At 47.3% G+C, this 25,610-nt stretch overlaps 10 protein-coding genes across 10 annotated transcripts; 7 read left to right on the forward strand and 3 right to left on the reverse strand.

The window, feature by feature from the left end:
* The first annotated feature begins 2,009 nt into the window (after window positions 1–2,009).
* Window positions 2,010–3,139, forward strand: LY89DRAFT_687716 (Glyoxalase/Bleomycin resistance protein/Dihydroxybiphenyl dioxygenase). Its single transcript, XM_018215566.1, has one exon. It carries the CDS (start codon window positions 2,274–2,276, stop codon window positions 2,862–2,864), a length of 591 nt encoding a protein of 196 aa, XP_018067112.1. The 5' UTR covers window positions 2,010–2,273; the 3' UTR covers window positions 2,865–3,139.
* LY89DRAFT_755726 (G-alpha-domain-containing protein) lies at window positions 2,838–4,912 on the reverse strand (the record flags this gene model as incomplete). The annotated part of the gene is made up of 4 exons (XM_018221357.1): window positions 2,838–3,645; window positions 3,741–4,541; window positions 4,590–4,714; window positions 4,883–4,912. 4 exons carry the CDS (start codon window positions 4,910–4,912, stop codon window positions 3,030–3,032), a joined length of 1,572 nt encoding a protein of 523 aa, XP_018067113.1. The 3' UTR covers window positions 2,838–3,029.
* A 389-nt stretch (window positions 4,913–5,301) lies between these two features.
* Window positions 5,302–7,427, reverse strand: LY89DRAFT_191990 (BAR-domain-containing protein). Its single transcript, XM_018205710.1, has 5 exons — window positions 6,982–7,427; window positions 6,763–6,930; window positions 6,599–6,714; window positions 6,270–6,550; window positions 5,302–6,222 (listed from the first exon to the last, which is right to left on the reverse strand). The coding sequence occupies exons 1-5, from the start codon at window positions 7,106–7,108 to the stop codon at window positions 5,583–5,585; spliced, it is 1,332 nt and encodes a 443-aa protein (XP_018067114.1). The 5' UTR covers window positions 7,109–7,427; the 3' UTR covers window positions 5,302–5,582.
* LY89DRAFT_192064 (uncharacterized protein) lies at window positions 6,973–8,109 on the forward strand. Its single transcript, XM_018205711.1, has one exon. It carries the CDS (start codon window positions 7,136–7,138, stop codon window positions 7,814–7,816), a length of 681 nt encoding a protein of 226 aa, XP_018067115.1. The 5' UTR covers window positions 6,973–7,135; the 3' UTR covers window positions 7,817–8,109.
* A 4,136-nt stretch (window positions 8,110–12,245) lies between these two features.
* LY89DRAFT_721633 (uncharacterized protein) lies at window positions 12,246–13,145 on the reverse strand (the record flags this gene model as incomplete). Its single annotated transcript, XM_018218661.1, has 1 exon — window positions 12,246–13,145. One exon carries the CDS (start codon window positions 13,143–13,145, stop codon window positions 12,246–12,248), a length of 900 nt encoding a protein of 299 aa, XP_018067116.1.
* A 200-nt stretch (window positions 13,146–13,345) lies between these two features.
* On the forward strand, window positions 13,346–18,309 carry LY89DRAFT_192295 (uncharacterized protein). The gene is made up of 7 exons (XM_018205712.1): window positions 13,346–13,443; window positions 13,507–13,725; window positions 13,785–13,890; window positions 13,937–14,107; window positions 14,160–14,184; window positions 14,244–14,834; window positions 14,890–18,309. The coding sequence occupies exons 2-7, from the start codon at window positions 13,609–13,611 to the stop codon at window positions 18,218–18,220; spliced, it is 4,341 nt and encodes a 1,446-aa protein (XP_018067117.1). The 5' UTR covers window positions 13,346–13,443; window positions 13,507–13,608; the 3' UTR covers window positions 18,221–18,309.
* A 759-nt stretch (window positions 18,310–19,068) lies between these two features.
* Window positions 19,069–19,847, forward strand: LY89DRAFT_192370 (uncharacterized protein). Its single transcript, XM_018205713.1, has 2 exons — window positions 19,069–19,423; window positions 19,473–19,847. Exons 1-2 carry the CDS (start codon window positions 19,284–19,286, stop codon window positions 19,756–19,758), a joined length of 426 nt encoding a protein of 141 aa, XP_018067118.1. The 5' UTR covers window positions 19,069–19,283; the 3' UTR covers window positions 19,759–19,847.
* Window positions 19,848–20,494: 647 nt separating this feature from the next.
* LY89DRAFT_542272 (uncharacterized protein) lies at window positions 20,495–20,962 on the forward strand (the record flags this gene model as incomplete). The annotated part of the gene is made up of 2 exons (XM_018208193.1): window positions 20,495–20,726; window positions 20,784–20,962. Coding segments are annotated over 2 exons (411 nt in total), but the record flags the coding sequence as incomplete, so codon positions are not given.
* Window positions 20,963–21,474: 512 nt separating this feature from the next.
* LY89DRAFT_687722 (uncharacterized protein) lies at window positions 21,475–22,541 on the forward strand. The gene is made up of 3 exons (XM_018215567.1): window positions 21,475–21,892; window positions 21,945–22,190; window positions 22,247–22,541. Exons 1-3 carry the CDS (start codon window positions 21,777–21,779, stop codon window positions 22,371–22,373), a joined length of 489 nt encoding a protein of 162 aa, XP_018067120.1. The 5' UTR covers window positions 21,475–21,776; the 3' UTR covers window positions 22,374–22,541.
* Window positions 22,542–23,646: 1,105 nt separating this feature from the next.
* Window positions 23,647–24,911, forward strand: LY89DRAFT_672899 (uncharacterized protein; the record flags this gene model as incomplete). Its single annotated transcript, XM_018213316.1, has 2 exons — window positions 23,647–24,162; window positions 24,225–24,911. The coding sequence occupies 2 exons, from the start codon at window positions 23,647–23,649 to the stop codon at window positions 24,909–24,911; spliced, it is 1,203 nt and encodes a 400-aa protein (XP_018067121.1).
* Between the last annotated feature and the right edge of the window lie 699 nt (window positions 24,912–25,610).

The following is a 25,610-nucleotide window of genomic DNA, read 5'->3' on the forward strand; positions in this document are numbered from 1 at the left end:
CTGGAAGATTTGCGGTTGCTGCGATATGCTGGCGCTTTTGCATTAATCATCGATAAGTTTGGTTTGGCAGTACCGTATCTTGTCTTTTGAGCTTTCTCCATGTTCCTCTTCGTTTCCAAGAACACGGCTTATGCCTCAGCATGCACCATTTCGTCCTCACTTGCAAAAGCCGCTTCAACTGTCAATCTTGTGCATTCTCTCTTCACAATCCTACCTACACATCACGATTAACCCAATGAAAAGCCAGTCGAACTGTAGCAGGTGAATTGAACGTGTGTATTCGGTCGTCTATCAGGGACAGCAAGATGAGTTATTGCTTTTTCGAAGAGCAATTTTGGTACTCCATAGAATGCTCCTGAAGTGGTTGAGGGGTTCTTGAATACATCACCCGTGACCGTTATCTGTTTTCATCGCAGAAATCATGATCGGTGCAAGATCTAAGCGCATAAGAGCGTCTTCCTGTCTGCAGGAGAGGAACTAGTGCCAGTGTAGGAGACTATTTTTACGAGGGCTTTGTGCTCATATGTTGAGCTGGTTGCTTTACCAAAGTCTGGTGAGGAGGCGTGGACTGGATTACTGCGAGAGAGCAAAGTCCAAATGGGAACATTTTTGGCAATTTTTGAACATTTCGTGGACCAATTGTCCCCTAAAGCTCACAAGCTCAAGGTAAGTCACCTTGAATCTCAAAATTTTTGTTGCGCGTCGCAAGCCAAACAGGTGAACTGCGCCTCAATCTTTTTCTCAACTTTCCAAGCCCCTGCTGCATTATCACACAATAACCATTAAGCCACTTCCTTACTCGAGCGATCAAAAGCTTCTTTGTAGTCTTGAGATCCTTGATCTTCAGCTGCTTGAAGGTCGGAGCTGTAGTTATTGGGTAATCGTTGACTCCATGATCAAATTCCCGAGTTTTTGAATACCTTTTCTAAAGAAGAGTACCAAAAGTGAATTGTTGGCGACCTTTGGTCTCCTTCTATTGCAAACATATGCTGACTACAAGGCTCAACCCACCATCAATCGAGCGAAAACTCTGCGAGACTCTCTTATTGGGGCTTTGCTACTCGGAAGGTGCCGCTTTTGCAGCAACACCCTACAAGAATACACCAATTGATCAAAGTAATGATCAATGAAAAGCTCCGCTTCGAGGCTGATGGTTGGCTCACCTCTGTGACATGGTTCTCTGCTTTGCATGGTGAGAAATCTGCCACAACTCAAAGTACACTCCCTCTTCCCTTTTAGCCTCGCAATCATCATTCCTTTTCGATCGTTGCTACCAACCATCATATAGCTCTATCTCTGTGCAGCCTTGTTATTCAAGCGAGTTGTTACTCCGGTCCTAGTGAAACAGTCTCTTGCAGTCCCTCGATACTTCAAGTCTCCTCAGCTGAGCCAAGTTCCTGGACTTCCCGTGTCACGATTTTGAGGAAGAATATGTGAAATATGAGTGGTGATAAATTGGTTGAGGGTCGAATTATGTGTTCTTTAGTTTCGCTTCTTATTTTATGGTGGTGTGCATTAGAATGGTGGGTTATATCTAGGTATTTTGACGAGCAAATTGTCGATTAGGTGTTGCGCATGGAAGCAGTCATGCAAGACTGGGTCATAGGACAAAATCCGAGACCAAGTCCTGACGCGTTAGGAGTAGAACAAACAGTTCTCCTCAACCAAAGTACCATCATAGGTCAATGGTAGGAAGCAGAGAGGGCCCTGGTTTGCGTGTGCAGTCCAGCTGGATGAGAACCATATGAGGACAACTCCCACTGCCACCCTTCGCCATGTCGAATGAATGAATTGCACATAATTATATATCAATAGTGATTGCATAATTCAACACACGACCTCTAAGAACTTCTGCCTGCTCCTCTAAGTATTTAAAAGCAGTAGCCTATCGATCGGCTTTCGCGCGTAGCGTCGGGGCGTTCATAAGACCGAAAGATCCGGCAGTAATTAACAGCAGATGATTGTAAATGCATTACTATGATTGATATTTATCCCAGTAAGTCCCCTAAAATCAATTGGACCTCAGAGAGCGATGATGCGAGTAGCGGGTGAGCCCGGTCTTTACCCCGCATTAGTGTAACGTCAATCACGAACAGCATTGACAAGCATTACAAAAGACCTACTCTCAGCCCTACTTCTAATTACTAACACGGTTTTCATCCTTTTAGAACCGTAATTATAGAGCGTATATAACAATGCCAAGGTCTTGTCAAAAGATAAAGTCTCATCATCATTAGCACTTTCCATCATTGAAGCAAGACTCAGCATTCAAAATGACCGCAAACCTTTCAAACCCAGGCGCCCAGGTCGTGAAGCCAATCCGACTCGCCCACATCGTCCTGAAAACTCAGCCATCAAACTTCAAAAAGATGGTTGACTTCTACGCAACCTTCCTGTCAGCCACAGTTTCCTATGAAAACGAGTACATCGCCTTCCTATCCTACGACTCCGAGCACCACCGCGTCGCCATCCTCGCCATGCCGGACATCACACCCAGGGATCCCAAATCCGCCGGCCTCCTCCACTTCGCCTTCACATTCGCCAACCTGAATGATCTTGCCCTTGGGTATCTCCAGCGCAAGGCGAACGGGATCACGCCGTATTGGTGCGTGAACCATGGGCCGACTATGAGCATGTATTATCATGATCCGGATGGAAATGATATCGAGACTCAGGTTGATAGTTTTGAGACCGCCGAGAAGGCGACAGCGTTTATGGTTTCTAAAGAATTTGCAGAGAATCCGATTGGGGTTGATTTTGTGCCCGAGGATTTGATTAAGAGGTTGGAGGCTGGGGAGAGTGAGGAGAAGATCCTGGTAAGGGAGAATATTGGACCAAGGGGTGTGCCTACGTTTGATGAGTGAGGAATGTTCGGGATGGAGGGACCCTTTAGGGATGTTTGGTCACATGAATTGAATACTTGGCTCACTTCAGTAGCACGTGTAACTATGTGCTACTTTCATCCAAACCTTCTCCGTACTGGAAGCGTACACTTTCTGACCTTATTTGGTATCTTATCAATAGTCTACCTAAGTTGCGAGACCTCCAGCAATGTGCAGCTTTGAAGCGAGTTGCTTTGTGAGAGCATCGTCAACCATCTTGCCAGAAACTTCGTACCCGTCCACGAAGCTCGTATACAAGACTATAACGTCCTCTCTCGGCTTTGACTTCATCAGAGCTAGAAAGGTGTTCTCCATATATGCCTTGACAACTTCGATATTTCTCCCATTTCCTTCAAAGCCAGTGACGTAGTTCTCGATTGGAGATTTCCTCAACTTCTTCTCTAACTTATCCATCTTTGTGAATACCAAGACAAACTTGGTATCTACAAACCAACGACTGTTGACCATAGAGTTGAATAATGACAGATCGTCTGCCATTCGATTCGTCGTATCGTTTTCGACAAGCACTAAGTCGTAATTTGCTATGTCGACTGCAAAAATCACAATATCTACTCCGTCGAATACATGTATCCATTCTTCACGCTCTTGACGGTGACCACTATCTTTGATAACAGTCAGTGGTATGTCTTTAAGTAATATCCTCCATTCGGATAAGCCTGTAGTAAGCACGTGTGACCTAAGAATATCAACTTTGGTGGGTGTATATTTAGTATCTGCAAAGCGTCTTGCATCTTCGAAGAAACTATCATTGTCGAAAGATTAGCAATGCGATATATAGTGACACTGTCTCAAGCTACTTCTATCAAACCAAAATGGGAAACGGCCTTGAGAACTTACTATGCTGCATTTTCACATCTTAGTCTTCCATCCAATCGGTCAAGCGCTGTCCTCACGCCACTATCCTGCCACAAGCACTGGATAGCTTCGCTGACTATTTCTGGCAGGACCATTTCTGACAGGACCCCCCTCATATATCTATCATACCCCCAGATTATGTCCACATGGCGTTTGGACGTGTCACTATCCAAAGGAGTTTCCCTTTCCTCCATGTCTTTCAAAATGTCGCGCATGCTCCACACTGTGTTTGAAGAAATGATTCGCTTCCAAATATCGCGTTCCCATTCCTCCCAATTACCATCGCCGATCCACTTCAAGGAGCGGACGATGGTCGATTTCCCACTGGAAAAGCTTCCGAATACGAATATTTTGGGCGGGATTGGCTGCAAAGGCCTCGGATCAACTTGGCCTGCATTGGGAGATACCTTTGAAATTCTCAACCTCCGAGTAAGGCGTTGCTTCAGCGTTGATCTCTTATTTGCTGTTAGATCAGAACTCTGCTTTCCAAGCTCTGGTGCAATATCCAGAAGCGTCTCATAGGTCACAGGTACATTCCCATCTGACGGAATCCCGACTTTTCTCATGTTTGATCTCCGTGCTGAGACATAGGCGTTGGAGGTGATGATTTCATGATGAAAGTCAAAATCGAGGCTCCAGTTATCGGCACCCGCCGTCCTCAGGGTACGTAGCGAAGCAGAATGGCTGAGCGACAGCACTGAGGTCCTATCATCTTGGACCTGTCGAAGAACTTGTCGATTTTGCTCTTTGTTGAGTAGTGCGTGCTGTTCGAGTGTGGTTCGGCTGCGAAAAGTCAGCTAGCTCAAGGAGGGATTGGAGCATAGTCCTTACCAGCTCAAAGCAGTAAGCAGAAGATTCAGCGCAGTAGCCTGATTATTCAAGAGAGTCGAGAATTCGCTCAAAGTGGTCTCTTCCAGCAAATACCCGATTTTCCCCTTCCTGCTAGATCTCTCCACCTAAAAACAATTGTCCTATGATGGCCTCAAAGGCATCATGGCGGAGAAGTTTGTTCAGAGAAGTATTGTGCAGTACTAATCAAATGAGGCTTGATAGCAGACTAGGGAAATGTCATCGAAAGCAGAATTTCAGCCTCGCTATGCAAAACTTAGCAGAATGAAAACTACCTTGGCACCACAAGTAGTAAAAAAATCCATATATATCAAACCAGCGTACAAGCGTTGAAGGCTGGTGTAAACAAGTGATTAATACAACGGCAGCATTTCGAACTTGAACAAGCCTATCTTCGCCCATGCCACTCGGCATCTCATTTCACTGATTTCGCGTCAATATCACATCTCACGAATTCATCACGTCAAGATAGATACGCATGGTAATAACATAGAAGTATATCGGCATTAATACCTGATCTTTTCGCTCTCGCAAGTTCTGCTGGATCCATATCCCACAATCCCAATCAACCACGACAAGTAGCGCAGCAAACAAGGCACAGCTCCAGCAGGCACGGCGCGAATGAGTCAGAAGCCCCCAAACGCCGTAAAGAATGCCGCCTTGTAAAGAAACTAATTTAGTAGTCCTGTCGTACAGAGGCGAACAGCCCCTTGAGACGCAAAAACAGAGAAATACCAGTGCGGGTATAGTATCCACCTAGTGAGCCTTTTGTGACGACGAGCACTAAGCTCGGAAAATGGAATGAAAGCAATGGTTTATGTGCATTAAAGGGAGTGACGAGTCCAGAAGCTCAGATATCCAGTGCTGGAGAAGGTGGGAAATGTCGCTATGGGCGTTCGCATCTAGGTATTGATTTTTGCAAACGTCCGCCTTGAAAATATGGCCAGAAAAGAAACGCTATAGGCAAGCCAGTACTTAGTATCGATTAATGCTGGAAGAACTGATTTCTGCTCTCTTCATTGGGGGAGGTGGCGGTGCTGGCTTCTTGGCTCTGCTTGGTGGAGGTGGAGGAGGCCCCTTTCTGGCATTTGCATTTGAGTTCGTTAGAGTAGAATAGCTGGCACTTCTGCTGGCAACACTTCCCTGCGAAGTAGCAGGGCTAACAGATCTCTCGCCATATGAACGATCAGGACTAGCGCTGTTCAGAGTCGAGTCGTCAGATGGATCACCGAACACATCTGTGCCATTTGTGTTGATGCGGTTGGAAGGACGAAGCTGTGCTCGGAGCGCACCAGGATCTTGAGGAATGGAAGCTTTGCGCATCCCATTGACAGGAGTGGACTCGCGATGAATTGTCGTCGGGCCTTGGAAAGTCGAGGAACGACTATAGGCAGGTCTTTGTGGGGAGTCAATCTCTGGGTACTCTTCGTGTCGATCAAGACGTGAAGATGATGCAACACGACCGGTGGAACGAATGGATGGTCGAACAGGTTCAGGTTCTGGCATTGGAGGAGGTTCATCGTAAGCAGAGTATCTCTCGGCATACGTATGGGCTGTGTTGGAGCGAGATCGAGGGGCTGGACGACGATTGTCGCGCTGAGGCGAAGAAGTTTGTCTATAAACGTGAGCGAGGGGCCTGAAATTGTGATTTGTTCAACTTACCCTGCAGGCCAGTCTCTCTTCAAACGAAGGAGCTCGTCCCGGCATCTATCGTAATGCTCAAGCTCCGCATCCAGAAAGGCTCCCAGATCAGCTACACTCTCTGCCTCAGCTTCCTTGATATCCTGCATACGTCTGAGAACATCTTCGCTGGACTCTTCATATTTGGCTTTCTGGGAGCGCAATTCTTCTTCAACTCGGAAGTCCTCCTTCTTAGCCTTCTGCATCTTCGAGAGTGAAGCATCGTATGCGAGTCGACGATTCTCAAGCTTCTTGCGTGCAGCCTGCAAAAATTAGCATGTGCAAATAACATTCTAATGATAAACGCATACCTGATACTCCTTCATCATCGCCAGCGATCGCTCTAAAGACTCCAGCCACCCAGTCGTAGCATTGGCAACGTAGCTCTCTTGTGATCTGGCAATTCTTTCATTTGTCCTACCCATACCTGGATGCTGTCAGCATAAGTCTCACATTTTCCGCCCAGTATACATACTAATCAGGCAGTTTCCAAACTCGGAATCTGGCTCAAAGTCCTCTCCATGGTGTATCATAGTCTGGCCCAAATATCCAACTGGCAGAATCTTCTCTCGATCTTCGACTTCTTCGCGGCGAGAAAGGGACTTGACGTAGGTGGTCATCGACTTATGCAGCTTTTCCATGCCTAGAATGCGTCAATTGTAATTCTCCAATTAAGGAAATAGGACATGCGTACCCTCGTGGCGGAGAGTCATCTCCATCTCCAGCGCCTTGAACTCCTCCGATGTGTTGGTCTTGGCCTCCGCGCCCATCTTCTCTCCCGCCCATTGCTTGACTCTGTCGAGCTTCTTGTTGATGTTCATCTTGACTGATTGTGTGTTTCAGATCGGATGACGTCTGTGTATTCGCGAATTGTTGGGGATGGCAGAGGATGTCGAGCTTATGAGGTGGCGGCTTTCCTTGTTGATTATTGTTGTCGGTGGGATCGGAAAGTAACAAGCCACCAACTTTCTTTCGTATTTATCCAAAGAGCAGGCGAGTTCTGGTATCGAGGTCCGTCGCACGAAGAAGTGGCAGAAGCGACAGACGAGAGGAGAGAGGGTATTTTGTCGAAGAGACAGCGGATCAGAAACAGTCAGATCCAATGCTATTGGGATTTAAGGCCGCAGAGAGAGCGATGTGATCCTGGGTGTGGGAGCGATTGGTCTCGATGGAGCAGGGAATCGGGATGCAGGATGGTTGACGGAGTCAGGTATGAAATGGGGGAAGGAAAGAGTGGGTTGTGGGCGAGAGATAACGAAGGTCTGGTCTGCCGTCTGTCACTTTCATGCAATGCAGATGGTGAGCAGAAGAGCAGAGAAGCAGGTGCGACTGCGAGACGGGCGAGGCAACTTGAATTATTTAGGTTTGGATCGATGAACCTGCAGATGTTGTGGATGGTCGTGCTGGCAATGTATTCGATGCGGTTATCCCAAGGCCAAGGCACGCCACTTAAGCCTGCATGTCTGTTGCTTGCTCGAAAAAATATCCTCGTCGACGCCTCCAGTCCAGGGCCTTCGGTATCCGCCTAGCAACAGCAACGGATTTCCTGGAGAACACAGGAGATGCAATTCCAACCTCGACACTCCGGCCCAATCAATTTCCCTTTGTCTCTCTCTTACGGTCTGCGCCACGATATTTGTGGATGAAACCTTCTGGCTGGTACGAGTCTGGTCTCGTCAATTGGCTACGAACGGCACTCTCCCAGACTGACGCCCATGTCTGACGCGGCAAAAAGCACGCGCGGAACCACGAGCTTTTTCAGTGGCGATTCACGACCTCATCAAGCGCTGCTTCTTCGTGTGTTACAGGCCCGGGAAGCATGGCGGTGCGTTGATGGGACCAACATGAAGCTTTGGCAGATCTCCCTTTGAAACGTTATATGCAGATATATTTAGAACAACCGCCAAGTTTCATCTTGAATGGAAACACCAATCGAATGGATTCCTCAACAACTTCCGCACGTTAGTATTCGGTGAGGGCCCGCCGTGGATGACGCCGTCGAGGGAAGCGCATCTTGACCCCTCCGCTAGAAATGGGTCCACGGTCTAGAAGCGGTTCCTGGATTCTAAGATTTTTGCTGATCTTACAGAGACAACATGATTTGCACATAGGGTTATGTGTTCAAAATGCTTGGTATTCCCTGATCAGACCAAGATACTTTGTAACCGTCCAAGATCTCAGAGCTTGCTGATCATGTAGTCAAGGTTTGGAGAGAATTTGAACATTATTCAGATGCGGTGAGGTTGATGTCATGGAGAGTGAGAATAGGGGTCAGACGATACAACCTTAATGCTGAGGACACGACATCTATGATGAAGGACCGAGGATTCCGCCCGGGATAATCGGAGGGGCATGGGACATCGTGATCCATGCCGGAGCATCGGCCTCTTTGGCCTCACCAGGTGGTTATATTAGTTTTAAGCAATTTCTGTTCCTGCTCAGTATTTCAGGTTGTCTTGTATTTTTATTTAAATGAATCAACATATTGTCTACACTTTAAAATTGCTATGAAGTAAGATCTCAACCTAAAATCCAAGATTTTGTCGGAAATGTGACATAAGCACGTGACTATATGAGATGTTGAACAACTCCCTTACGTTGCAGGATTTCATTTGCTTAGCATTTACATAACTGGAAATTGATGATAGATACATTCTACGCACCAAAATAAACCTTTCGAGAAGTTCTCCAACTCACTCGCAAACCCAAAAATTTACTTCCCTATGATTCGATGTCCGTCCGAAATGGGATCTCGCTTCTCTCGGAGGATTGAGTAAATCACGAGGACCTTCGTTTTAGAGACTTTACGTGGATTCTAGAACGATTTGATTCCATCACGGAGGATATATGTTTTCCAGAATTAAGACAGGCTGAGAAGTTATGAGACACAGAGAAAGAAAACTGGTCTGGGATGCATGCTTTTGGATAAAGAACATGAATGGATGTTGACAGTGATCGGGTGTAGGCAATGAAAGATTGACAGTAGGATTTGAGGTGACAACAACCCCCTCTTCACATCTGTCTCATCTAACCATACATCAGGAAAGCAATACAACCTACCTCCCACCACCATTACCCGCATCACACCGCCTGGCTAGGACACCACACCTGATACACATATACACAGAATCCCCCACCCCCAAGAATGTTGGCTAATGTATGTGCAGTTTCCCGTCTGAAGATTCGGCAAAAGTTCGGCCCGACTGCTGTTTTTATAGACTTCTGTGATGGTTGGTCGGAGAGGATTTTCTTTCTTTAATGTGAGATTCACCGGCATCTCTAGCACCTAAGTTCACTTCTTCTGGACAGTTTTTTGCACCTGGAATATTATTCACTGACACCTCTACTCTCAATCTACTTTTTACAAAGAAGTATATAAACCCCTCTCCCCCATTCCACTAGAGACAACACCCCGCAGAAGACCTATGCTCACAAATGTGAGAGCAAATCAAGGCAAAGCTTGTGTTTCCAGCCTCATATACTACTAGCATGATTCTGTATGGATTCTGATAAGACACCATCTCTTTTTTTGGGTCGATCAATAGGTAGAAAAGAGGGATGCGAAAAGGATGACAACAGGAATGAGAATGACAACAACTCCATCTCTTTGAAAAAGTTCAGCAAACATAGTAAAGAGGGCGCTGGGAAGATAGTTCTTTCTCGCAAGGGATCATCTAAGTTTCCAAAGATGGTAATCTTTCACACATCGCAGAGCCAAATCAAGCCTGGAGGCACAAGGAAGTGATAGTATGCTCAATCCCACCCCATCTTGCTGTGTCCATTGTAGAAGTAAAGTTGCTGATTTTATACCTTGAGGAGAGGCTGAAAACTTTCTTTCGTACTCGACTTGCTTACTCGAAGACCAGATTCACTTCTCTGTCGCCTCGATTTGACAGAGTTACTTGAAATTCACTCTTTAGAGCTCCCACTGAAACTTTAGGAGCCCACAAATCGCAAGCAGCTCGAGTATATATAGAGCCTTCCATGGTACTGAGTTGCTGATACAAAAAATACACTCGTTGTTGACGAATGCTACATGGCTGAGCGTTACATGCCGGTGCAGGAGCTGCTTGTAGTGGAGTATAGTTCTATAATCCCTGATGTTGAAGTTCCACTCTTCAAGACGTATTGATGAAACCGAAATCCTTTCTTTTTGAAATTAAGTAACAGTAAGAGTATGAAGTTGACAACAACTAATTTATTGATAGCAAAAACTGCTTCGCCATCAACCATTTTGACTCGAAAACGATGTCAGAGAAAGAGCGTCATGATCGAACATAAATACTTGATATTCGAGGCGCTTCGAAAGAAAGTCATCGTGTCAAAGCTTATATTCCGTAAAACACCTATCTTGGTAGAATTTCGATGCGGAATGAAAAGCTAGGCAGTCAATTCTAAAAGGTGAGTTGACAATTCATCACAGACTCCATTCCACAATAGGATTGTTGTATACACATCGAAGTGACAAGGTTCGGCAGAAGAGAAGAGCCCACGAAACACGCAGTGCAGTGACAATAAGTGGGAGCAATTCATGAAAACTCGGGATGGCCTTGATGTTGATGACGACGTCCAAATCATTGCAAATTTACCACGAGGTTTGAGAAGAACTCTTTCGGCCTTCGAACGAGCAACGAAACAGGATAGATTGGATAGATTGGATGAAGTGCCTATATACGAAGGTCAGACTCCTTGGTCGCAAGGTAAAGAAAGCCATGCTTGCTGGGATGTGGTGAAAGCTTGGAACAAGGAAACAACGAACACGAAGTGAAGAAAAATCAAGCAACTTAAGCTTGTACAGGACTCTTGTTGAGTATCTCTGCAGACTTTTGAAGCCAGGAAAAACAAAATCCCGGCGCTAAGAACCTCAATCTTTTGTTGCACATCGCGAAAAATGAGGCCTCCTCCAACCTCAACAAGAACACCATACAAATTCAATACTGTAATATGATTGGCCCAGGGCTCCTTAGCGCGAAATATTGAGCTTGCAGTTTGGCATTTGATTTTGGGAAAGTCCATCGTTGAAGAAGGCCATTAACGTGTCCTGCGATGTGCAACAAAAGAATTCACTAGTCTGCTTCGTGCCACAGGCCACGAAACCTTATCTCTAGACTGCAACACGAGGAAATCTCCAAACAGCGAGAATTGGGGTAAAAAATTCCAGGCTTTTGATTGGCGGAGCTTAATTGCAATGAAGATGATTTTCCAACTCTTTTGATAGAGTCCTCTTGTTGTGTGATGCAAAAGCACTGGCAAATTCTTGGTGCGACAAAAAAAACCACGATCTCTGATTGGCTACGCGGTTTCTGTTGGCTCAGTTTTAACCATATGGAAGTGGGAAGAGGTTATCTTGTTTCTTGTGAAAGAGGAAATTCAACACGTTGAGAAAGCTTGCGCGATGGAGCCTGGTGAAGTAATGAGAGCACCAGAGAGGAGGAGAATTGATTACTCATTGAAGGCTAAACCTTTTTTGTCCCATTGGTCAGACCTCCCCGTTCTTGGCGATGTCTCAGTCCTGCTTACTTCGCGCATGCTTTCTCGATTATCGGTACTGACCTCTCTATCAAAACGACAAATGGAAGAGTTCTCCATTGTACAGCCATTCTTCTACACTCCACTCTGCCTCTTAGTACGGGCACAGCTCGACCTAGTATGACATGGACACGAGGTGAGGGCGCTTGATGTTCACATGGGTAGCAAGAATTGGCTGGGTCGTTGGTGGCACGAATGGGCTGCAAATTGAGGATGGCAGCAATTACTGACGAGAATATACGTGCACGGTAAGTTGGATTTCAACATGGAGACTTTGTCTCAGAAATAAGAATGGGGTTCCCAGCGCACGAACAGAGTGAAAAAGATGAAACTCAAGCCATTGTCTTTTCTCCCCCTCGAACAAATAGATCTCTCACTGACTTTTTGGACAGCATCGTCAACTCCATCGCTGATGAACACCCTATTGAATCACTGACCCAGCTTCAGTTTTGCCATTGCCACCTCTGTCGATATCTTGTATTTGTGGCCGATTGAGAGGCTCCCTTTGTCATCGACCTTCACGTCCGAGACGTCTGCACCAGGGGCCAGAGTGTCGAAGACATTCTCGAAATCGTCCCCAATCACTATCTTGCCCTCTTTGGTGATGACGGCACCTCTCAGTTTGTGCCCATTCACTAGGGTCTTTTTTGCAAGGGCACGGTTGAGAAGCTCATCTCGACCGTCGAGAACCTTGATGAGCGTGGGGATTGATTCTGGCTCGATATCCTTCACCTCCTGCTCACACAATTGTACTTGTTTTTGATGAAAGGCAGGGAACAGTTTCACGAGCTTTTCGACGAGACCGGACACTTCCTTGATCAGGCCATCGAAATCGTCTTTCTTATACAAAGCCCATTGGATCTTCCGACCAAGACTCTCGACTCGCTGTCGCTTCTTTGTGAGCTTTCGGAGGGAGAAGACCAACTTCTTCACTGGCTGTTGGGCTTTCTCAAGCTCGGTTTTCTGGTCTGGGACTTCCACCAATTCAGGCTCATCATCTTCGTTCGACGCTTTGAACCTATCGGACATACGCTTAGCGTCTTCGAATGTGTCCAGAATCAAAGCGAGCCACTTTTTGGCCTTCTTGATGTCTTCTTCCTTCCACGAACCTTCTTGGAAGAGAGTGTTCGGATCGAAGGGCTCGTCAAGCAGACCCATTGCCTCTCCCCATCGGGTGAACTCTACGTCTACGGCTTCGAGTTCGGCAAGGCAGAATCCGAAATGCTGACCGAAGCTTTTACTGAGATGGATGTATTGGAAGCAGTCGACGCATGATTTGAAGATGGCGGGGATGCCCGCGACGGCGAGTGAGAATGTTATGGGGTCCATGTTGAATAACTAGGTTAGGTGCTTCAGCCTTGCGAGGCATAAAAGGTTGCAGTGAAAAATCGATGTCAAAAGCCTACTTCAATTATGCAGGCAATGGTAATCTTCGAGCCCGAGTTGGGGGTGATTGACGAACTCGACGACGATGTTGAGATGACCATGGTTTTATGAGAGCTGAGATATGGAAGGCACCGCAATCGTTGACGCCCAAAGTCGCCGATGAGCATATTGTGGTACCCCATCATCAATACCTATTGGGCAATATGCACGCAAAATGAGGAGCTGAATGGGCTGTCAATCTGTGAGTGGTCGATATTACTAGATGTGTGAGTGGCTCGGTTGCTGATTGGAAACGCGGGAACAGTTTTATCTCGACCCTTAAGAAAGGAGGCTGCGTCTCAAATATTCCCCAACTATGGCATGATTTCAGTCATGATCTCAAGGAACTCATGACCGGGTAAATATCATGGCCACAACTACCTTGGTGAGGCGTGAATCTGATCTTTTGCTCCGGGACGCGCGTCGATTGGTGGAAGAGGCAAGGGAGGCCTCGACGAAGCTTCAAGGGCAAAACCTCCGTCAGGTAAGAGCGCTCAAGATGCTGAGCTGAGACAACGCAAATATTGAAGTAACGATTGTTAGGGACACTCGGTGCATAACTTCCAGGCAAGTGGTCAAGCACGTGTTGACATTGGCGATCACTTCGAATACAATATTAGCATCAGGCCCGCACCTGAGGGAGAAAATGGTCAATACTCCTTTATCTACGAGGTTTCCCTGCTGACAAGCTATAGGACCAACCCGCAAAGAAGTCCTGGATTGGATAGAATGTATCGACTTCACCGGATACTACCGGGATCATCTCGAAAGATTGTATGACAAGATGGGAGTAGGTTTACTGACTAGTGAAAGCTTCCTCGACTGGTGCAAAGGTCGGACCAACTGGCTATGGTGCTACGGAATGCGTGAGTAGTCTCACTCGTAAAGCATTGTGAAATTTCGATTAATCTCTCGAAGCTGGTGCTGGCAAGACCGCATTCACGTAAGCTGCACTCCACTTCCTCGCTGTCTCAATAACAAGATGTTTGACAAACAGACTAGTACTATAATCATACGGCATATCTTAGAGACTCAAAAAACTCAGCCAAAGATTGGTTTGGCGTATCTGTACTGCATCTACTCAGATGACCAATCTGCATTAAAATTCTTGGGCGCCCTCCTACGACAACTTGCGGGACAATCAGAGCAGATTTCTCCGGAACTCCTCTCTCTTTATAAAGATCACAACTCTGGCTCCTCACCTACCCGTCCGCTCCTCGAGGGCTACGAAAAGGCTCTGGGGCTGGAACTTAGTAGATTTGAGTCGGTCTATATCATCGTTGATGCTCTTGATGAATGCAGAAACGACGACGAAAATGAATCTCATCAAGCCACGAGGATCAGGATTCTGCAGACCTTAGCGTCTTTCGGGAATAAAATTCAGCTCTTGTTTACTTCCAGAGATGAGAGACCTGTTACGGCCCCGCCTTTGACGTCCCTTGCCATAATGAAAGTCTCAGCTACCGATGGCGATATAAAGCTATATGTAGAAGGTCGTATTGCCAAGAAGGCATCGTTGCAGGCTTGTACAACCAAAGAGCCCCTATTGGCGACAAGGATCAAAAGGATAGTCGTTGAAAGAGCTGCCGGCATGTGAGTTAGCCTTGAATCGAGAAGTCTCCAAGTCATAGACTCATCTTGCCTACAGGTTTCTCCCTGCTAAATTACACATGGACATTCTGGGAGACGCCGCGGATGCATCACTCACGCCATACGGTGTAGCTGTGGCATTACAGACTCTGCCATCATTTCGCAACAAATCCCGCGCCCAAGCCTCGGAAGCCTATCAGGAGGCTTACCAAACGATTCTCAAGAACATTTGGGATCAATCTCATGCCGATCTTGCCCGCAAAGTGCTGTCCTGGGTCGTCTTCGCGGAGAAAGTTTCGACTCTCACCATATCTATCGTTCAAAGGGCTATCTCGATAGATGCTCTTCGTACTGCTAGTGAGAACATAGAGCGGAATGCTGCGTTGGACGACGAGGATCAGCTTTCAGAGCTAGAAGATGAGGACGATATCTCTTTCACGAGTCCACAGAGCAACGAGATCGCGGAAGAGGTTCTGCTTTCAGTTTGTCGAGGCCTTGTGACAGTAGACAATAGCAGCGGCAGAATTCGCTTGGTACACTACACCGCGGAGTCATACTTCGCAAGTGAGGTGGTTCAACGAAGATTCTTTCCGAAAGCACAAGAGGACTTGGCTGAAGCCTGTATTGCTTGTTTGTCCTCTGATGATGCGTACGAGCATCCCTTGTATAAGTATTCAAGTCGGCACTGGGGTCATCACGCACGACATGCCGAATCGCAACTACAACAGAAGATTGAGTATCTAATACAAGACACACGAGTATCAAGGGACTGCTCAAGGTCCATCCTGCACGCCTTACCGCCCAGTTGGCTACCGTCTAAGCGTAGCTCTCTCAAGCATCCACTCAAGCCACTTCATTTAGCAGCATACTTTGACTTGAAATTAACAGCCATGCAGCTTCTAGCAAATGGTGTCCAAATCGATTGCCAAGACTCTCGAGAGTGGAATGCAATGAAATGGGCAGTAGTGGGCGAGTCAGAGGAGCTTGTGACCCTGTTATATGAACGGCAGCCAAGCCTTCTCTGCAATGAGATTGTATTCTGGGCTATCAACTCGCGACCTCGAGAGACCATCTTCAGTAGTTTGACACTGTCTGGCCGCTCGAAAGTTTCTCTCGGCAATATCTTGACTGTGAAATCCAGCCAGTCGTTTGCGACTACGCTGCCAAAGACGGTCATACCGAATTCCAGCCCTACTGTAGTTCAATTTCTGCTAAATAACGTCCATGATATCGATGCCAGCAGGGAAGTGGATGGTAGAACCCTACTATCGCTTGTGGCTGAAAATTGGCAGTGGGACTATGTTCGCACTCTCTTGGATCGTGGTGCTAACGTCAATCTCAAGGACAAGAAACAGATGACACCTTTACTATGGGCGCTGCAGTCCCCTCGACAGAGGACGACCATCGCTTCCCTCACTGTCTGCGACAGGGCGCTCCTGAGTATAGGTGATATCACGAATGTCAACCCTTCCCTAAAAATCAACATCAGCGACAACAGTATATCTGAAAAGCACATAGAGTCCAACATCCGACGCTTGATCGGACAGGATTTAGAAGCGATGGATTGGACAAAGAGAACAGCCTTGTCACTTGCCGCCGAGGGCAGGTTCCATACCATCGTGGAGGCTCTTCTAACACAAGGTGCAAATTCGAATACATCAGACGCCAATGGTATGACGCCGTTGCATTACGCGTGTTGTTTGCCTTGTTTTCAGACCGTCACGATCCAAAGTCTTACATGTCTCGACCGAGCAAATGTGCGCCTCGGAGCAACCAAGATACCGGAACTGTCTGTGGTCAAGATGCATCAGATTATCAACAAACCTATCGAAAGATCTGTAAGATTATTGTTGACTCATGAAGCGAGCAGAACAGCTAGAAATGCTTTCGGAGAGACTCCATTATCCTTAGCCGTGTCCGAGCAACTTGAGAGCTATGCTGAACTACTGAGAAATCACGGGACACAAGATGAGCAGCAGGATTCAACCAAACGGGGCAATCAGCAAATGAAAGACTATGCAAGGTTGTTATCAGCTATGCTGGACCGTCGAGGCCAGTTCGATATTCATTCTGTGACGACTGCAGACAGATCGAACTTGCTCGTATACGCTACGTCCACCATCAGTAGTCTAACGACAACTAATAGATCTCGAGTCGTACTGATCGATAGGCCCCGACTGAGTTCAGTTACTGCCATGGACCGTTCGACACTCATTATTCACGCTTCTGCTTTTATCACTTCGCTTTTCACCGACAATAGATCTCGGGTGTTTTTGAAAGGACAGTCAAATGTCTCATCAGCTAATGGGATGGGTCGCTCGTTCCTTAGGATCGGGGCCAATACTCAGATCACAGAGATCCAAGCTTCTGAAAACTGCAAGGTCCTGACCGAGGACCAATCCCAAAGCACAACGGTGCTCGGAATGGATACATCCAAGTTGTGGTTCCAGGGTCAAACTGGAATATCTTCTATCGAAATGTCAGGAAACTGTTCAATTCATACAAAAGGCACTTCAGAGGTCACTAATATACTCGTTTGCCAAAACTCGAGACTTTTTCTCGAAGCCAAATCCCAAGTCGCTAAGATTCAAACACAAGGCCGAGGCCGAGTTTGGACCACAGGATCCTGCCAACTTGCGCTTGTAGATGGCACTGATTCCTCAGCGCTGATCCTCGACGGAGAGACGAAAATTGCTCAGATAGAGATGTCCGTTAGATGCTCAATGAAGATCATGGGAAGGTCCGAGGTCTCTAAGATGATCGGACATGATTCTTCAGCGCTGGTCCTCGATGGCAACACTCAAATTGCCAAGGTCGAGATGTTTGGCAGGTGCTCAGTGATGATTACCGGCAGGTCTAAGGTCTCTAGGGTCACTGGCTGTGACAACGGTAACCTTTTCGTTGTAGGAGATGCCAAGATCGGAGAGATTACAGTTCCTGCAGAATTTAAAGTGCGGCTGTATGGACTGAATCCGCAAGTGCCAGTCAACGTTGGGACGATCAACATTCAAGTCGATGAAACCTACGAGGGTTCGGATGCGGATCTCCAAGCGGCCGGTGAGAAAATGCGACAGAGACTGAGCGAAGCTGAAGAGATTGTTGAGGAAGCTTCGCAACATGAAGAGGTGGGAGACGTCGAGGAACAGCCTTTCTCTCTCGAAAAAGAACTACAAGAAGACCCCGAGTATGCGAAATTGCAAGAGAGAATGAGAAAACTGGAAGAGGTAGTTAAGGAAGACGAGGAAGATGAAGATGCAGATGACGAAGAGGTTGAAGTACGGTCAGTCTTTCATGTGGAGGAACTACCCGAGTTTGCAGAGTTTGAGAAGGAGATGATGCAAATGAGCGACGAAAATGGTCATCAATCGCAATGGTGGGATCTACATTGAGGTGGACAGGTCGCTCTGCAATCTCATGCCCTGAGGGAGTGACGCAACAATATCCCTCGTAGGTATAGAACGGATTTTGCTGATAGATCTCGTCAGTGTGTCAATCCACGAGACCTGCTAGTTTCCATCAAGCATCTTCAGTAGAGGCATGAATCAAAAGAAAGTACCGCATCTCGGATGACTTTGGGACTTCGGGTACCAACACAATCAATGAGGCTACTTTTACGAACGTTGACGCTAAAACACGACCCTGCACCCAATAACCTTAACTTGGCGTTTTCTCCTCCACATCTCACTCTATGGACCTCTTCGAATTTCTCCCTACGTATTTCATCTCACTACCTCTACCTAGCGAATCTTCGATTCATTACGAATGCGCTTTACTACTCACTTTACACATTCTCACGGATGATTAATGAAGAAGTCCCAATAAGTGACGAGGTGGGCTGCGCAGCCATCTGTCCTACCCCTCCCTTTGCATTTTGGTGGTGGCACAGCCAAAGAGAGCCTCAACCCCACCCAAAAGCGGACCATGGCCGACTGAAAATGCCTCGCACGGCTTGATGTCACCCACACGGTGTATACATACAGACTAGCATCGAGGTGCAAGTCGCTCCATTGCAGAGCCATCATTCGTCAAATGCAATTTGATCAGTTGTTTTTGGAAGGAGTCGTGAAGTCATGCACCCTTTCGGAATCTTGAGAAGTTCCCAGCCTACAGTATGAAGAAACGGTCATTCTGTCATGCATCCTTTTCAATACAAGATGAAGGTGCCTGAACGCCCAGCCTTGCACTATCTTGTATTCCACGCACATTGGCCTACTTCCGCTCACCGTTGAAGGCTTAGCAGCCTGGAAGCTCAATCATTGTACCTTTACGCTCTCCCGATGACCCCGCTGTGTGCCATATATATGGTACGGAAGAAGCTATAATGGCCTCTATCGTCACTATCAACATTCATCACGACCCACCTCGTCTTGAAGTATCAAGGAACCAGATTTTAACCTCAAGACAAATTTGAAAATCCATCCACTAGTCACATTGTCTATAGACCCCTTTAAAATGGACGCCGCATCGTCAACAGCAGCCGATATGGCAACCGCTACCGTTCCATCAGCCACTGCTTCCGCAACTTCCGTCGCATCAAATTTCGGCTGGCTATCAATAACCGAAGTCTTCTGGATCACAGTACTCTATGTCTGGTATATCACCCTTCCTCCACATCTTGTAAATTATACTGACTCAAAAAAGGTATATGTTCCTATTCATAGTCTGTTTCGCCATCGTCTGTGGTGGCATCTGGCTCGTCTGCATGGCGGTCTTCATGCTATTTCAATTCCTCGCCAAGCATGGTCCGGGACTTTATTCGAATTCCAGAGAGAGGCTCGAGCAGTATTGGGAGGCTTCGAGGGAGAGATATGTGAAGAGACAAAGTGGAGGACGCGGAAGGAGTGAACCGGATGATGTACAGATGGATGGGTTTGAGATTGGGGAGGAAAATAAGGTTAGGTCTAAGTTTGGGAAGGAGGATGTTTGAATGCTCAGGACGGACAAGATATGTTGGTAGGAGCCGTAGGATGGGCTCCTTGTGTGAGTTTTGAAATGGACTGCTGGACTAGGGATTGAGTTTATGACTTGGACGAGGTTTGTCTTTCTTGATATTGGTCTAGATGACTTGCGGGAATTCTACTTTGCACGAATAACCTGTAATAAATCATCTTATTACTGAATTGTTTGTTGCTGATGGAGGATATCGATTCATGCCCAAGTCCAAAAATGATGCATAGTTAGTCGGTCTCCAGGGAAGCCTCGAGCAAGCAAGCATTCTCCAAGTTTCGAAACCATCTTGAGATACGCGAGGGTTCCAATTCAACATTGCCTCCCGCACGTGGAAGAGAGCCATGGAGAAGCATCTTGCAATTACTGTTCTGTGGCTGTATCGCTTCGTTTACAAAATTTGTCAAAACAGGTCTTTTCAGCCGCACCGTCTAGACTCAGGGACGGGACGGCCCAAACCTTAAGCGCCCTTTATCAAGAATTTAGCAACGGGAGACCTCCGTGTGAGTGGTTCCTCATCGTGAACTTGACCGAATGAGGGTTTTCACTCTAGAGTTCGGAATCGTGAGTGGTTGAATGGCCATAGTGTGGCGCTCTAAATCATAGTCCGTACCTGAATTAAGATCGCCAATGTCTCGAACCCATTCCAGAAGACTTGAATACATCGAGGTCGACCCTCGTTCTTCTTCAGTAATTCTTTCATGACCATCGCAATCATGAAATTCTCAGTTGCAGTCTTGTGTCTGGCCTCGGTCGCCTATTCCCAGACTATCGCGAGCGAACTAGCAAAATTACCAACCTGCTCCATCACTTGCTTGCACAATGCCATCAGCGGTGCTGGGTGCAGCCTCACCGATTACACTTGTCAATGCGGCACCGCAAAGAGTGCTATTACAACAGCTGCCACTCCTTGCATCATCAGCGCATGTAGCACAAGTGATGCTTTACGTAAGTTATTATTGCGCATGCATTTGTGAAAATACGTACGACTAACAAGTGTAACAGTAGTTCAAAGCATCTCAGCCGAAATATGTACGCTCCAAGCGGCAAGCTCACCTTCCGGTGCGTCTTCAACACTGCCTGCGCAGTCGGCTTCAAGCGGTGCATCGACAATCGGTCCAAGTGCAGCTTCTTCCGCAGGAGCTTCACGTACTACATCCACTTTGCAGTCAACTTCGAGCAATACAGCGATAAACAGTCCGACTTCGACGCCTTCGGGAACTCTAGACAGTGGAGCGAAGATAGGGATTGGTGTTGGCGTTGCGGGAGGTGTGATTGCGATCATTGCTGTTGTTGGATCCTTTTTTGTTCTTAGGAAGCGGCGGACCTCTGTACCACACGTGCAGGGCGAGACAAGACATGAATTGGAGTCTGAGTCGAAATTAGGTCCTGTTGAGGTACCTGCGAATATACATCATGTTGAGCTTCCGTGATGGTCACTAATGAATTAATGATTGAAAAGGTGTTCTGTAAATAATTTGTTAGGATGGTATTGTAAAATCTCAAAAATTGTACAAATCATACCAGGGATACATTTTCAGAAGGATTTTTTGGCTTCTTCTCTTGATTTATATACGATATTTTTAAGTTAGTCTTACTTAATCAGGCTCATCGTGGCATGCCCTGTGAGCCGAGTGCTTCTACAGATCACATCCAGTGTCCATCCTCTCGGTCCTTAATCTTGCAATCTCTATAAGTGTGATCAGTGTTGTCCCCAGGCAGCAACTTACGAAAATCACGTCGCTATTGTCTCTATTGATCAATTTTTACGAAGATCAAGGGTAATGTGGAGCATGAAAAAAATCCACGCTGTGCCCCTCATTGGTGCTTGGCCAATCCCTCAATCCTGCTTCAGGCTGCCATATTCGTTTATACCACGACATCTCCAGATATTCTCCTTTCAGACCAGACATCATCTACTTTTTCTTCCATTCCAATTCAACAATTTCAACAATTGAATAACCCATTGATAAGATGTCTGCTTCAGTTGGCCGCCAAATGGCCCGAACCACGGGCCTGTTCCAGGCTCTCGTGGCTTTGCCGACAATGTTCTTCATGGGAGAAGTTTCTATGGTGGCATTGTTTCAGTCTCGGATCCCGATCTACGATTTCATGTTAGTTGAAATGCCTTTTCCTTTCACAAGATTTATGACTGATATTCCGGAGTGCTTCGACGTTCAACGCTCTGTTCGCGGCTGGGATCATCTTCATTGTCTTCGTTCAACGAAACGTGACTATGAGTAAGACAATCACAGTATACTTCGAGGAGGCGAAATCTGGATTGGCTACCGCGGTTTGGCTGTGGTTATTGCTTGATACGATATGTGGTCCAGAGCACCATTACTGGTACTACTACAGTGGTCCAAGAGGAGCTAGAATCATCAGAGCTGCTATTAGCATTATCCTGCTTTTGTAAGTTTTGTGCTCTATTTATGATTCACAGGGACTTTGTGCTAACAATCCAATAGCATCATCTACTACCCAACTCTCATCTACGCTGTCTACGAGAAGCGTAACGAAAGCATAACCCCGCCTCAGGATCCGGAAGCACCTGTAGACCAAGGTCAAGGGGAACGACAGCCATTGCTAAGTTGAATGTGAACATGAACAATGCCGAGGCCAGTTTGTGCCTTCTGGGCATTTGTCACTGTCGTTTACTGAACAATAAATGTGGAGTTAAAATAGACATGCAGATCATCATTTTAGCTTCCTAGATGGGTTCGCTCCCACTAAACCTAAATGCTTAAGCTTACTTTGTCCCCAACAATCATAATATATCCCATACATATGAACCACAAGGATATTGCCCACTAAATTTCGCGAACCAGTTCTTTTGATACTTCAAAACTTTACATCACGTGTAGTGAAACAATTGCTGATGCCAACTTCTCACCTGCCATAAGCCCGCTTATCTGTTTCTGCTCAGACTCCTGCCGTCTGGTCGATCGTGATCTGAATATGAGACATGAGCTATCGGGCAGGCGCAGGAAAGCAAGCCTCTTCCCGGAGGAACCTTCCGATGAAGGGCTAGGGCAAGACAACAACAGCGTTTGAGCCGCTCTTCTCAAGATCTTCAAAGCCTCTCTTAACACCCCTGACCATGCTATTTTCGCTATCGCGAAATCTCCGCAAAGTTCAATTGGTTCCCCTTTCCTGCCACGGGAAATCCGTTTGCTGTAAGCGCAGCTGGGTGGCGTTTTCTCTCCTCAGCTGAGACGAACAGACAGCGAGCGAGCGAAATCTCAACGGCAACGTTGGATCCCGGTCTACACGGGAAAATGCACAGAATGGAGTGGTGTGGGGTGCGGATCTTTGACCTCGAGTTCGAGTGATTGCATTTCTTCTGTTTGAATAGGCACTGCGTCAGAACGTCCACAGCCATTTCATCCACGCAGCTGGCATCTCAAGATGGGACCCGCAGTGTGTTGGGGGCCTCACGGTATGGGGGGGGGTCGGAATTCAATGCTGGCGAGAGGCACGGTCCCATGCAGGGCCTCAAACACGGCGGAAAAAGAGCACCACATGGTTTTGCTGACCCCCTCTCAACTCAATCTGCATCATGCTTGCTCTTCAGTGCCAATCATCCAGGATGCTGGGCCATCCGGAACGCATTTGAACATGCCCCCATGGGCTTCAACCTGGGTTTACGGTGGAGACCATCTCCTGCCTCAGAAGAGGAACCTTGTAGCCATGTTGTTTGCATGACGGTTCATCTTCAGCCCTCACGCCAGGGATTCCATCGCTCCCTCTTCGCATGTATATGAACTAGAACAACATTCCTTTCTTCCTTCACACAGCAGCAGCTTGTCGGTGTTGTTTCTCTGTCTTCCGTCTGCTGGCGGAGACATTCAACGCCACCACCACCACGATGCCACTCGATAACAATTCTTTAACGCTATCCCCACTTCCCGACGTGCTGTCTCACGGCCTCGTGGCGGTCTCTTCGTTCGGTCTCTTGTCCTTTTTCTGTTCGACCTCTCTCTTCGCGTACCTGACCTGGCGTCTCGTAACATGGCGATTAAAAAGCGGTGCCAATAATCCCCCAAATCAGTTCCTTCTCTTAATCTACAACCTTCTCCTCGCCGATATCCAGCAAGCGTGTGCTTTCCTGCTGAACATCTCGGCGCTGAGGAATAATGCTATTATCGTCGGGACCCGGACGTGTTGGGCGCAAGGATGGTTCGTCTCAACTGGCGATCTGGCGAGCAGTGTCTTCATTTGCGTCATTGCCGTCCATACTTTCTTCGGCGTGGTGAAGAACTATCGACTGCCGACGGGGGCCTTCTACTGTTGTATCGCTGCGGCGTGGACGTTCATCTATGTCATGGCGTTGATCGGACCTCTGCTCCACGGCAAAGAGTTCTACGTGCGAGCCGATGCTTGGGTATGTTCTCTTTCTCTCTCTCTCCTTCCTTCAGGAGCAATTCATCTCTGACATGATACAAGTGCTGGATCAACGACCGCTTCTCCATCGAACGTCTCTGGCTGCACTACTTCTGGATCTTCGTCGCCATGTTCTCCACCATCCTGATCTACACCTTCATCTTCATCTTCCTCCGCACCTCAACCCGGCACTCCAACCCCTCGCCCCGAGCACCGCTCCTGCACGGCGCCACTCCGCTCATGATCCTGTACCCCCTCATCTACACCATCTGCACCGCTCCCCTAGCCGCCGGCCGTATCGTCTCCCTAGCCGGCCACGACGTCCCAATGAGCTATTTCGTCATGGCCGGCACGATGATCGCCTGTAACGGCTGGCTCGACGTCCTGCTCTACGCCAGCACCCGCGCTGACATCGTGTTCAGCGAGTTCCCGCCAGGAGAGGAAACTGGGCTGGAGACCTTCGCGTTTATGGGCAGGGGACATAGGTTAGGTACGGTGACTACGATCGAAGCGGGCAACGCGGCGGAACGCACGGGAAGTCGCATGAGGAGGAGGGGAGAGGATAGTGTGGAGAATTTGTATGGGTTGGATCAGATTGGGATTAAGGGGGAGGTGACGGTCAGCGTTGCGGCGGCGGGAGCGAATGAGGTGAGGAGTACGGTTGGGACGAGGGGGAGTGGTGGGGGTGGGGGAGAGAATCGGACGTGGGATGCGAGGAGTACGAGGAGTGGGAAGAGTTTTGAGACTTGATATGGATACACGGGAAAAGAAAATTGGGTGGAGTATTTGCTTGATTTTGGTAGGAGGCTGGGGAGCGGCGTTATGGTGTCGACTGTGACTGATACCCTACACTAAACGTATTGTATTTCATAATACGGAGGAGAGACTAGGTGTTAGACTGGAGCGAGTGAGGGCTCGGCCTAGAAGAATGAATGAGAGTTCGATGGCATCATGAATTCGCGCTAAGAATTTGAATGTGTCTCGGGTTTGGTCATACTTTAAGGGTGTTGTAGAGTTGGGGTGGAGATGTGGGCCTTGTGCTACATGGTGATTGTTTGACTCAGCCACCTTTGATTGTGCGTGCCTTGATCGATAAGTAGCCGGACAAAGTACAAGCTATACTTGTTCGGTACGACATTTGACAGTGATAGTATCAGTCAGAAAAACAAGGCTTTTACTGAGGTAGCATACTCAGGGTTGGTTGTACAAGAGGAATCAAAGACAATTTCCAACTAAAGTTCAGCACTTCTACCTGCCTTAACTCGGGACACATTTTTGGGCATTGTCAGATCCAACTCCTGGTCTCGAAAAACTTCAACTTCTGTGAACAACACTGAGCGGAGACGTTAGATGCTAATCGTGTCCTCACTGCGAAACTCTATATCTTCGGTTCACTCTTATATATCCTACTATTCATTTCTGGAACTATATCTTCCAGATTCACCCAAC

This window comes from Mollisia scopiformis, assembly GCF_001500285.1.
Source record: "Mollisia scopiformis unplaced genomic scaffold LY89scaffold_20, whole genome shotgun sequence".
NCBI lineage: Eukaryota > Fungi > Ascomycota > Leotiomycetes > Helotiales > Mollisiaceae > Mollisia > Mollisia scopiformis.

Bases quoted from the DNA above. Each gene is read 5' to 3' on its own strand.
- LY89DRAFT_191990 (XM_018205710.1), bottom strand. From the start codon at position 7,108: ATGAACATCAACAAGAAGCTCGACAGAGTCAAGCAATGGGCGGGAGAG. The intron at 6,931-6,981 runs GTACGCATGTCC...GACGCATTCTAG, and splicing joins GATGACTCTCCGCCACGAGG to GCATGGAAAAGCTGCATAAG. The intron at 6,715-6,762 runs GTATGTATACTG...GACAGCATCCAG, and splicing joins GTTTGGAAACTGCCTGATTA to GTATGGGTAGGACAAATGAA.
- LY89DRAFT_687722 (XM_018215567.1), top strand. From the start codon at position 21,777: ATGGCCCGAACCACGGGCCTGTTCCAGGCTCTCGTGGCTTTGCCGACA. The intron at 21,893-21,944 runs GTTAGTTGAAAT...GATATTCCGGAG, and splicing joins ATCCCGATCTACGATTTCAT to TGCTTCGACGTTCAACGCTC. The intron at 22,191-22,246 runs GTAAGTTTTGTG...ACAATCCAATAG, and splicing joins ATTAGCATTATCCTGCTTTT to CATCATCTACTACCCAACTC.
- LY89DRAFT_192064 (XM_018205711.1), top strand. From the start codon at position 7,136: ATGACGTCTGTGTATTCGCGAATTGTTGGGGATGGCAGAGGATGTCGA.
- LY89DRAFT_192370 (XM_018205713.1), top strand. From the start codon at position 19,284: ATGGACGCCGCATCGTCAACAGCAGCCGATATGGCAACCGCTACCGTT. The intron at 19,424-19,472 runs GTATATCACCCT...GACTCAAAAAAG, and splicing joins ATCACAGTACTCTATGTCTG to GTATATGTTCCTATTCATAG.
- LY89DRAFT_192295 (XM_018205712.1), top strand. From the start codon at position 13,609: ATGGCCACAACTACCTTGGTGAGGCGTGAATCTGATCTTTTGCTCCGG. The intron at 14,185-14,243 runs GTAAGCTGCACT...CAAACAGACTAG, and splicing joins GCTGGCAAGACCGCATTCAC to TACTATAATCATACGGCATA. The intron at 14,835-14,889 runs GTGAGTTAGCCT...TCTTGCCTACAG, and splicing joins GTTGAAAGAGCTGCCGGCAT to GTTTCTCCCTGCTAAATTAC.
- LY89DRAFT_687716 (XM_018215566.1), top strand. From the start codon at position 2,274: ATGACCGCAAACCTTTCAAACCCAGGCGCCCAGGTCGTGAAGCCAATC.